A 12,356-nucleotide genomic window follows, 5' to 3' on the forward strand; every position below is an offset into this window, starting at 1 on the left:
CTTGACTAATCTACTGGAATTTTTTGAGGATGTAACTGGTAAAATAGATAAGGGAGAACCAGTGGATGTGGTGTATTTGGACTTTCAGAAGGCTTTCAATAAGGTCCCGCATAAGAGATTAGCGTGTAAAGTTAAGGCACATGGGATTGGGGGCAAGGTACTGACTTGGATAGAGAACTGGTTGGCGGACAGGAAGCAAAGAGTTGGAATAAACGGGTCTTTTTCCGAGCGGCAGGCAGTGACTAGTGGGGTACCGCAGGGATCGGTCCTTGGACCCCAGCTATTCACAATATATATTAATGATCTAGACAAGGGAACTAGATGTAATATCTCCAAGTTTGCAGACGACACAAAGCTGGGTGGGCGTGTGTGCTGTGAGGAGGATGCCGAGAAACTCCAGGATGATTTGGACAGGTTGGGTGATTGGGCAGAAGCATGGCAGATGCAATATAACGTGGATAAATGCGAGGTTATTCACTTTGGTGGCAAAAACAGGAAGGCAGATTATTATCTCAATGGCAATAGATTGGGAGAAGGGGAAGTGCAAAGAGACTTGGGCGTCCTTGTGCACCAGTCGCTGAAGGTAAGCATGCAGGTGCAGCAGGCGGTTAAGGAGGCAAATGGTATGTTGGCCTTCATAGCGAGAGGGTTTGAGTACAGGAACAAGGATGTCTTGCTGCAGTTGTACAGGGCCTTGGTGAGACCACACCTTGAGTATTGTGTGCAGTTTTGGTTGCCTTATCTGAGGAAGGATGTTCTTGCCATGGAAGGAGTTCAGCGAAAATACACTAGGCTGATACCTGGGATGGCAGGAATGATGTATGAGGAGAGATTGGGTTGATTGGGCTTATACTCGCTGGAGTTTAGAAGAATGAGGGGATCTCATTGAAACTTTTAAAATTCTGACAGGACTGGACAGACTAGATGCAGGAAGGATGTTCCCGATGGTCGGGTTGTCCAGAACCAGTGGTCACAGTCTAAGGTTAAGGGGTAAGCCATTTAGGACATAAATTAGGAGGAATTTCTTCACCCAGAGAGTGGTGAACCTGTGGAATTCTCTACCACAGAAGGCAGTAGAGGCCAATTCATTAAATATATTCAAGAAGGAGTTGGATATATTTCTTAAGGCTAAAGGGATCAAGGGGTATGGGGAGAAAGCAGGGACAGGGTATTGAATTTGGATGATCAGCCATGATCGCATTGAATGGCGGAGCAGGTTCGAGGGGCCGAATGGCGTACTCCTGCTCCTATCTTCTATGTTTCTCTGTTACCCCACTAGTTACAGCCTGCCAACCTGAAAATGACCCGTTTATTCCTACTCTGTTTTCTGTCTGTTAACCAATCCTCAATCCATGCTAGCATATTACCCCCAATCCCATGAGCCCTAATTTTGTTTAATAACCTCTTGTGTGGCACCTTATTGAATGCCTTCTGAAAATTCATATACACCACATTCACTGGTTCCCCCTTATCTATTCTGCTAGTTACAACCTCAAAAACTCCAACAGATTTGTCAAACATGATTTCCCTTTCATGGATCCAGGCTGACTCTGCCCAATCCTATTATTATTTTCTAAGTGCCCTGTTACCACGTCCTTAATAATAGATTCCAGCATTTTCCCTATTACTGATGTTAGACTAACTGGTCTGTTGTTCCCTGTTTTCTCTCTCCTTTCTTAAGTTGTGGAGTTATATTTGCTACCTTCCAATCCACAGGAACCATTCCAAAATCTATGGAATTTTGGAAAATGACAACCACTGTATCCACTATCTATATAGCCACCGCCTTCAAAACGCTCGGATGTAGGCCATCAGGTCCAGGGGATTTATCGGCTTTCAGTCGATTTAATTTCTCCAGTACTTTTTTTTACTAATACGAATTCCTTTCAGTTCCTCTTTCTTGCTATTTTTCACTATTTCTGGGAAGTTTTTTGCGTCGTCTTCTGTGTCTTCTCTTTTACTTGAGTTATTTATAATGTTGACCTAAAAATGTCAGTGTGATAGTTTCTTGGAAACTTGTCTTTGGCGTTTCTAGTTAACCACCATTCTGAAGATATTTCCTCCTTGAGACTTGCTTATTTCAGTTAACTGTCTCAGAACTTATCTTGGTTTGTAGATCTGAGTTTAACAGCTTATTTTTCCCCTAAATGTGGTCTCCCCATACTGTGCACGTTCAGGGATCTATTTCCAGATCTGTATTAATGCTGCACTGTAACCTATTGCTAGGAGGTGTGAGAGATTTGCTTTTGCTGTTTGGCTCTGTTGTTTTTACCCCTCTTCCTTTGGGGGAAATGCTTGACCTGCAATTAACACCTTTGGAGGCTATCACAGATGAGATTGGAATTCACAAGTACGAAACTATACCTACTGCAAGTGGAGCCGTGTGTTAGAACTCCGTCATGCTGTACCAATATGTCCCACATTCTTAGCAGTTGAAAAGGGCATTACAAAACTGATAGAAATATTTAATCCTTGTAGCTAATGCCTAGTTTGCTTAACAGCTGAACTCTTACTGTCTCCCATAATTCCAGCACACTAACGATTTTGCCCTGTACACGGAGGCCATTAAATTTTTCAACCACTCGGAGAGCATGGTCAGAATTGCTGTCAGGACAATCACCCTTAATGTGTATAAAGGTGAGTACAGCATTGTATGATTATACATATTAATGCAATTTGTGAATGCTCGCAAGGAAGGCTCTGACAGAAGGCACATTTTAACAAGCTGGCGTGCATTTTGTGTTTTGAGATACGATTTTAGCACTAATCAAGATGTTTGCTTCAAAACATCTCAAGTATTTTTAAATTATGTCCTAGTAGTCTGAATGACTTGTTACTTCAAAATGAAAGAATGCTTTATTTACAAATAAAATTGATTATACAATTGTAATATCAAAACTTTTATCCCCTCTGTTTTTCTCTGGTAATTGCAGTTTAAAATGCTTAAAAAAACAAGCCTCAAAGTACTCAAATTAGGCAGCCCTTCCACTTTTGCCTTTCTCTCTTCTCTCCATTGCACCCAATCAAGTAATTTTCTCTCTACCATCTATAAACTAACCCTAGTATAAATCTTACATATATACTTGCGGGCTTAAATTTGGAATTCATGCCAAGAATCTACTATGGGGGTTTTTGTCTTTAATTTTCCACCTTGGCTAGATTGCATGCTGAGCAATGAACTGGGAAGCAAATGTAATATATATTTCGAATTGTTTTAAGCATGCACAGTATGTCAAACATAAAGGAAGCTGTCCATAGCAGTCTTGTGAAAGGTCCATAGCAAATTATTTTGTTTAGTTGATATTAAATGAAAATTTCACCTACAGTTCTCTTGCCAGCTTTTAAGTCCGTATCATCTTTTTATTAAACTCCATTATTGTCTGCAGTATAGCCTCGTTTTAATGACGGGCACTGGAATTTTTATTCCATGGTACAGGTATTAGGTGTAAACTTGATTAATTGGAGTGCTGCAGTTTTAAATTATTTGCTTTCCCATTAGAACAATAATTGGATCCTATTTGTGAACATGTTTTAACTGTGTCTCAGATCCTGTAGCAGAACGGCACTGTTCCAAATCAGTGAACCCCAAATTTTGAAGAATGTAATTTATCAAGTGTGTCACTTGATACAGCAAATGTTGTTCTCCCCAATTATTTCCCCCACCTAGATGCGGAAGCAGTTTTTCTTCACTCGGTGTTGATCTGGTACTTCCTGAGTTGGAGAACCTACTCATATTAGTTATGCCACCAAGCAACCAGCTGTGAAGACTTATTCTGTTATCCCAGAAAAATATGTTCTACATAGTATTGTGCATTTAAAATAAGTGTGCATTTAACGAGGTGTTTTATTGGGAAAAGAAACCGTTCACTTGGATTTTCAACTTTTGCAATGAAACTGTTAAAAACAAGTTTATTGCAGGGTTTTTTGCCTGCAAAATAATATTTAATTTTGCTACACTCAGTATTTCAAGCTGTGCAAACCATTACCACATTATGATCACTTTGAAGTAACATGAACAAAAGAGCTGAATTCCAGAGGTGAGGTGAGAGTGACTGCCCTTGACATCAAGGCAGCATTTGACCGAGTGTGACATCAAGGAGCCCGAGTAAAATTGAAGTCAATGGGAATCGGCGGGGGGGGAAATGCTCCACTGGCTGGAGCCATACCTAGCACAAAGGAAGATGGTTATGGTTTTTGGAGGCCAATCATCTCAGCCCCAGGACATTGCTGCAGGAGTCCCTCAGGACCATGTCCTAGGCCCAACCATCTTCAGCTGCTTCATCAATGACCTTTCCTCCATTTTGGGGTGTTCGGCGATGATTGCAGTGTTCAGTTCCATTCACAACTCCTCATAGTGAAGTAGTTTGAGCCCGCATGCAGCAAAACCTGGACAGCGTTCAGGCTTGGTCTGATAAGTGGCAAGCAACATCTGTGCCACACAAGTGCCAGGCAATGACTGTCTTCAACAAGAGAGATTCTAGCCAACTCCCCTTAACATTCAGCGGCATTACCATCGCCGAATCCCCCACTATTAACATCCAGGGGGGGTAACCATTGACCATAAACTTAATTGCCCAGCCACATAAATACTGAAGCTACAAGAGCAGATCAGAGGCTGGATATTCTGCAGCAAGTGTCTCATCTCCTAACTCCCCAAAGCCTTTTCCCCCATCTACAAACCAAAAGTCAGGAGTGTGATGGAATACTCTCCACTTGCCTGGATGAGTGCAGCTCCACCAACACTCAAGAAGCTCGACACCATCCAGGACAAAGCAGCCCGCTTGATTGGCGCCCCATCCACCACCTTAAACATTCACTCCCTCCACCACTAGCGCACCGTGACTGCAGTGTGTACCATCTACAAGATACAGTGCCACAACTCGGCAATGCTTCTTCGACAGCACCTCCCAAACCCACAACAAGGGCAGCAGGCGCATGGGAACACCATCACCTGCAAGTTCTCCTCCAAGTCGCACAGCATCCTGACTTGGAGTTATATTGCTGTTCCTTCATCGTCGCTGGGTCAAAATCCTGGAACTCACTTCCTAACAGCACTGTAGGAGTACCTTCACCTCACGGACTGCAGCAGTTCAAGAAGGCGACTCGCCACCATCTTCTCGAGGGCAATTTGGGATGGGTAATAAAAGCTGGCCTTGCCAGCGACTTCCACATCCCATGAACACTTTTTTAAATTTGTTTTTTGAGAATCATATAATTGTTGCGAAGCAGCTAGCAACTGAACAAAGCACATCTTCTAATGTTGTAATATGTCTAACAGGGAGGCAACATTTTTTACATCTGCACAGGTAGAGTGTATGGCATGCGCTCAACCTTATTGCACTTCCTTTAAGAATCCAAGGAAATGAGTAGCACATGTGACCTATGGATCTAGTTTAAATCCAGTCCAGGCTGATGATGTCATTTTCAACTGTGTGTAGTGAATCTGACTCGAGTGCAAAACTGCTCATTCAGAGAAGCCAGTGTGATGGTAGTTAAAAGTAATTGAGAGTGCCTCACCGGTGCAGGTTGGGCATGCAGTTGAGACAGCTAGAGGGAACTGTACACTCCATAAAATCTGTGCTAAGCTTGACCTGGAAATGAGTGGTGCTGGATATGAAATGTAGAAAATTGTGCTGTTCACCAGCACTAATGTCACCCACTTTGATAAGCACAGCACCCAAAAACTTGTTTGTTTTCTTTCTTTCCCCCCACAAAAATTATGGAAAGTTTTGTGCATTGGAATAATTACAAATATTACAGTTTCACGAAGAGCATATACTGGGCTGATGGTCCTTTTAAAGGCAGTCTGCACATGGCAGCTTTTTCTAGGGTGTTTTTGCTGGTCTGCTATGGTATAACTGCTGCTAACCTGCTGTGTCTTTTAGTTCTGTGTGTTTCCTATTATAGCTAGGCTAATTGTTTTCTGGAGGATGCCGTGCTCTCCAAGTTCTTGTCTTATTAACTGTTCTGTTTTTGTCCTTTCTTCAATGATGATTCCAATGTACCACATTTCAGTGTCATGTAAGTTGATTCACCTTTTAACTTTGGTTTGTTATGCTATCCATCAGATATATTGTCTTTTATCTTTATGTTCTGAAGATTACAGGGTAATTAAGCCTAAAGGTGACTTGTATTACAGTAAAACAGCTATCCCTTTGAGGCTGAAGTGCTAGTACTCTTACACAGACAGTTTCCACAGAAACAAAGCCACCTTTCTTTGGGAAAAGCACAGTTGTGAAATGTGGCCACTGAACACTTCCTGAATGTCACTATAGACGTGAAGCCTTGTGTATGGTTAAACATTTCATGTTTGGAGAGAGGGGGGGAAAATCTCCTTTTCAGATTCAGAAATGGTTTCTAAATTAACCTAATTTGATGGGTGGATATATGGGTACCTTGTAGACCTTCCCAAGTTGTTTTTCTAGATAACTAAAATAGATGTTATATGACTGCATACATGTCTCTAGGAAATTTTCCCTCTTCACCCCATGCAGCTTTAAATCTCGCTGATAATGTGGAATGAAACTGGTGGTCACAATGGCCAGTTTCACAAGAAAACATTCCTAATTTTTTAAGTTGGAAGTACTCTTGATTTTAGTCTTTCAAAAACACTTCTTTTTGCACCTCAGAGGGTGCTACGTTACTTTGTAAAAGCATGCATGGCCCATTAAAGATTTGCAGACAGAAACACCTTTACAAATAAAATATAGCATCTTTCAGAATTTGTCTGAAGCCACTTGTGGTCTGAACATGGAAAACTTAGCATGCGAACCATTAAGCCTCATGTTTATGAATAACTGTTCAAATAATAAATACAGAGAATATAAAACTTGACTAAAGCGAAAAGATTTTTAAAATAATGGCGTTTGTTTTAGCAAAAATTCCCTTTCCCTAAATGTATGTATGTGCAACTCTTACTCAACAAAAGTTTTCGTTTTGCATTTTGAAATGTGCAGTTGTATTTTCTTGCTAGTTTTGTTGATGAATTCCAGATAAAATTGTTCAATTTAATTGTGTGCTGTTTATGAAAAGTTTGAACCTAAAGTTGCCTGGAATTAAAAAAGCAATCAAAATCGCTTTAATATTTGAAGCCAGCACCCCCCCTCCACCCTCGCCCTGTCCTGAAGAGACAGAGGGGCTGATCGCCTTCTGGTACCTTGCTCATTCTTCACATGTAACCCTATTCACATGAATGGGAACACTGGCAGATCTTTTTATTTCCCTCCCCTGGGGCATTAGTGTAGTTATAGCCAATTGCTGCCATGGCTAATATCAGCTAACCCAACACAGACAGGGAATCAAATCTGTGACCTTGTGGCCTGTATGGGTTGGTTAAATCACGGAGTGTTGTTATCCACTAGACCATCGAGGGAGCTCTGAAGCCACCATATTTTCAAGATTTGAACTTATGAAAATTTCATACATAAATAAAGGTTTCTAATGTATGTGAAGGCTGCATATTTTGTTGTAATTTTAACTAGTATATCCAAAACTCTGAAATATATTTAAAATCTCATGGATTGGTGGAAGTAAATAACCTTTAATTCTTGATTATAAATTATTTGCAATTGTGATATTAATTCCTTGGTGAAACAATAGCTCTAGCATTGGTTTAAACATCTGATAATTGAACCAATGCCAATTGTCAAATCCGATGATAAATGTACTTTTTTTTAGCCAATCACAAACATACATGTGTGTACATGGTAAAATAAACTCAATAGACAACCGAAGAATTCAAAAGAAATGCCACTAGAATGTTGTGAACTACAAAATATGCCTGATTGCTTAAAAACTCAAGTGCCATAGCCACAAACTAGTTTGAACAAGGCCAAGTAGATTGAAAATAAGAGAGACTGGGCTTTAAGTATGTTGAGAGTTTGAGATAGAAAAATTATGTCATCAAAGTAAAATAGTGACCATAGTTATCTCAGAATTAATATTGTAGTTTAATGCCCAAGATGTTTTGGACCGTAGTACTGAGATGTAGAGTTTCTGTTTTGCTTTCTCTAACCTAAAGCTGTGTTTTGCTTTTTATGTGGACAGTGGATAACCAGCTTATGCTGCACTACATCAGGGACAAAACAGCAGTTCCCTATTTCTCCAATTTGGTTTGGTTCATTGGAAGCCATGTGATTGAGTTGGACAACTGTGTGCAAACCGACGAAGAGTAAGTTTCAAAATGCTTTGTAATGCTTGGCAAAAATTCTTTTGCTTTGCCATCTGTATTGTGAAGGACTCTGTTAATATGTGTAGCGCATTGTTTTGTAAGAAGTGAAACTTAGGTTGCCTAATGTATAATCTGCACTTGAGTCATCAGTAGCCATTCCATATCAGCACCAATTTTGTTCAAGCTAATGATGGGATCCACTTGAGCTGCTAGTAATGCATGTTTAAAAGAAACACTGATTGAAATTTACTGGAAGCCATTAATGAGCTTTTTTTTTTATTCGTTTGTGGGATGTGGGTATTGCTGGCAAGGCCAGCATTTATTGCCCATCCCTAATTACCCTTGAGAAGGTGGTGGTGAGCCGCCGCCTTGAACCGCTGCAGTCTGTGTGATGAAGGTACTCCCACAGTGCTGTTAGGGACTTCCAGGACTTTGACCTGGCGACGATGAAGGATCGGCGATATACTTCTAAGCCAGGATGGTGTGTGACTTGGAGGGGCAATTGGAGGTGGTGGTGTTCCCATGCGCCTGCTGCCCTTGTCCTTCTAGGCGGAAAAGGTCGTGGGTTTGGGAGGTGCTGCCGAAGAAGCCTTGGCGAGTTGCTGCACTGCATCTTGTAGATGGTACACACTGCAGCCACGGTACGCCGGTGGTGGAGGGAGTGAATGTTTAAGGTGATGGATGGGGTGCCAATTGAGCGGGCTGCTTTGTCCTGGATGGTGTCGAGCTTCTTGAGTGTTGTTGGAGCTGCACTCATCCAGGCAAGTGGAGAGAATTCCATCACACTCCTTACTTGTGCTTTGTAGATGGTGGAAAGGTTTTGGGGAGTCAGGAAGGGAGACACTCACCATAGAATACCCAGCCTCTGACCTGCTCTTGTTGCCACAGTATTTATGTGGCTGATCCAGTTAAGTTTCTGGTCCATGGTGACCCCAGGATGTTGGTGGGGGATTTGGCGATGGTAATGCTGTTAAATGTCAAGGGGCGGTGGTTAGACTCTCACTTGTTGAAAATAGACATTGTCTGGCACTTCTGTGGCGCGCATGTTACCTGCCATTTATCAGCCCAAGCCTGAACGTTGTCCAGGTCTTGTTGCATGCGGGCCATGGGCTGCTTCATTATCTGAGGAGTTGTGAATGGCGCTGAATACTATGCAGTCATCAGCGAACATCCCCATTTCCGACATTATGTTGGAAGGAAGGTCATTGATGAAGCAACTGAAGATGGTTGGGCCTAGGACATTGCCCTTAGGAACTCCTGCAGTGATGTCCTGGGGCTGTGATGATTGACCTACGACCACCGCAACCATCTTCCTTTGTGCTAGTTATGACTCCAGCCAGTGGAGAGTTTCCCCCCCTGATTCCCATTGACTTCAGTTTTACTAGGGCTCCTTGATGTTACACTTGGGCAAATGCTGCCTTGATGTCAAGGGCAGTCACTCTCACCTCACCTCTGGAATTCAGCTCCTTTGTCCATATTTGGACCAAGGCTGTAATGAGGCCGGGAGCCGAGTGGTCTTGGCGGAACCCAAACTGGGCATCAGTGAGCAGGTTATTGGTGAGTAAGTGCTGCTTGATGGCACTGTCGATAACACCTTCCATCACTTTGCTGATGATTGAGAGTAGACTGATGAGGTGCTAATTGGCCGGATTGGATTTGTCCTGCTTCTTGTGGACAGGACATACCTAGGCAGTTTTCCACATTGTCTGGTAGATGCCAGCGATGTATCTGTACTGGAACAGCTTGGCTAGAGGCGCGGCTAGTTCTGGAGCATAAGTCTTCAGCACGATAGCCAGGATGTTGTCGGGGCCCATAGCCTTTGCTGTCTCCAGTGCACTCAGCCATTTCTTGATATCACGTGGAGTGAATCGAATTGGCGGAAGACTGGCTTCTGTGATGGTGGGGGCCTCAGGAGGAGGCCGATATGAATCCTCCACTCGGCATTTCTGGCTGAAGATGGCTGCAAATGCTTCAGCCTTGTCTTTTGCACTCTCACATGCTGGGCTCCGCCATCATTGAGGATGGAGATATTCATGGAGCCTCCTCCTCCCGTTAGTTGTTTAATGGTCCACCACCATTCACGACTGGATGTGGCAGGACTGCAGAGCTTTGAACTGATGTGTTGATTGTGGGATCGCTTAGCCCTGTCTATAGCATGCTTTCTTAAAGTAATTACACACTGCTGACTTTGATAAGTTTTAGGGTCTGTATTCTTCTCTAAATTTTTGACAAATTTGAAGGGTGGCTATATCAACAAAAGTGCTTTGCCATTAAATTAGAAATTTTTGTTTTTAACTCTTAAAGTTGAAATAAAACATAGTTGAATATCCTCTAATACTATCTGCAGATCTCTCATTTGAACACTGCCTTTTTTTAAGCTCATTTTTGTTCATCGAGTCCTCTGTTTCCCGATGGTTCTTCAGCACTCCTTACTGTAGACCTGCATCACTCTGAACCTATTCCTATACTGTACCAGAATTGTCTGTATAAAAAATACATTAGCCCATAATTTCTGATAGGCGGCTTCCTGCGTGCAGATGCCTCCTATCGGAAATCAATCTATGAACTTACCTGAGGGCTCCCGAGGTCCGGACACTTCCACTCCTGGGCCTCTCCGCAGTCGAAATGCGCAGGGCCCACGTATCCCATGGACGCATGCAGTTCACAAGCATCCCTGGGATCACGTGGGCCAGGCAAGCCAATGGAAGAAGGATACCTCCCTTTGTACTTTTGACAGATAGACTTGTCAAATATATGAATGGCGATCACCCCAAAAAGACACAAACATTAAATAAATTTTTAAAAATACCATCACGTTTTTAAAATGAGTTAAAATTACATTAAATTAAATAGTTTAAACAAAAATTTAATTTTTTGAAAAAATAATTAGTTTTTAACGGGGCTAAAAATAAACTTACCTTTTTTAAAAGTTTTTTTTAATTATAAATGAGTGAAAACTTTTTTTAAACTTTTTTTCAACTCTTATGCTGGTAAAAGCAGGCCTTACGCCTGCTTTTACCAGGTGTACGATTTCTTAAGGGTTTTCAGTGGGCAGGGGTTCTGCAGAAAGCGGAACTCTCTACCCGCAGAGGCCCTTCTCTAGGGCAGGCGTCCGATGTGTCAAGAGCATTCTTGACTGATCGGAAATGCCAGTTTTCAGAGCATGTGCTTCGCATGCCTGACACCAGCATTTCCGATGTCCTTACGGGTGTGTACACACCCGTAGGCATCGGAAAATACGGACCATTAGTAACTGCAAAGTGATCTAAGTATTCCTTTTTGCCATTACTGTATTACATGTGTAAGGGTTTCAAGCACCTGCACATAAAATTAGATTCCACAAGCATTAACAAGTTTGCCTGGTTTATTAGGACAAGGAGAAATGTTTTCTTTGACTTTCCAGAATGTTAAAGTTAGATGCTGTAATTTATGGGTATTGCATGTTGCAAAATACATGTTGCTCTTAGTAATTTTTAACTCTTGTTATGGCAGGCATAGAAATAGAGCCAAACTGAGTGACTTGGTAGCAGAACATTTGGATCACATACATTACCTGAATGATATCCTGATCATTAACTGTGAATTCCTGAATGATGTGCTGACGGATCATCTATTAAACAGACTTTTCCTGCCATTGTATGTCTATTCATTGGTGATTCAAGAACAGGTAAAGGGCCTTGATATTTTATTGTGTATAGCAACATGGCATAATCTTCTAGAATATAGAATATTCTTTAAAAATCTGGATGATCTCTATTATATTGCATATTGCTTATGGTTGGTGTGACAGTGAAACCGTATTTTTTTTAAAAATTGGCTATATAAATAATTGTGTGCTTTTCCAAAAGGTCTAGTGCAACAGATATATAAAATCACATTAACCTGATGTGTATTAAAAATGTTTCTCAGTATTGATTGGGAGACCGACAGCATTCTTTCAATAAATGGACATTTTGTGGTCCAGATGATGCCATTGCAGTTGTGTGAAAGGTACCACATGCATTCAGATGGAATGTGCTGCGAGAAACTTTAAATATATTAGCAAATCTTCTTTGTGCTGCTCACTAAGACAGTGGATGTGCTGTTTTATAAGGACAGGACCATTATAACCATATCATCATGCACAATATACTCTGCTGCTAAAGTGTGCAAATGCACAATGCAGGAGTGTGTCCTTTTTAAAAGT

General features: G+C 41.6%; 1 protein-coding gene across 3 annotated transcripts in view; it reads left to right on the plus strand.

The window, feature by feature from the left end:
* Positions 1–12,356, plus strand: part of clec16a (C-type lectin domain containing 16A) — a 316,644-nt gene that overhangs the window by 50,937 nt on the left and 253,351 nt on the right. For 2 of the 3 annotated variants that reach the window (XM_086000643.1, XM_086000644.1), the window contains exons 1-2: positions 8,022–8,170; positions 11,663–11,837. In XM_086000643.1, coding sequence (XP_085856769.1) covers positions 8,037–8,170; positions 11,663–11,837 — 309 coding nt within the window. In that variant the 5' untranslated portion in view covers positions 8,022–8,036. Of the gene's footprint in view, positions 1–2,531; positions 2,638–6,015; positions 6,022–8,021; positions 8,171–11,662; positions 11,838–12,356 lie in introns of those variants that run through there. The other variant, XM_086000646.1, reaches the window with a different exon arrangement.

The sequence above is a fragment of the Somniosus microcephalus genome, chromosome 11, assembly GCF_052327205.1.
Source record: "Somniosus microcephalus isolate GS21.2 chromosome 11, FLI_Smic_1.0, whole genome shotgun sequence".
In the NCBI taxonomy this organism is placed as follows: domain Eukaryota; kingdom Metazoa; phylum Chordata; class Chondrichthyes; order Squaliformes; family Somniosidae; genus Somniosus; species Somniosus microcephalus.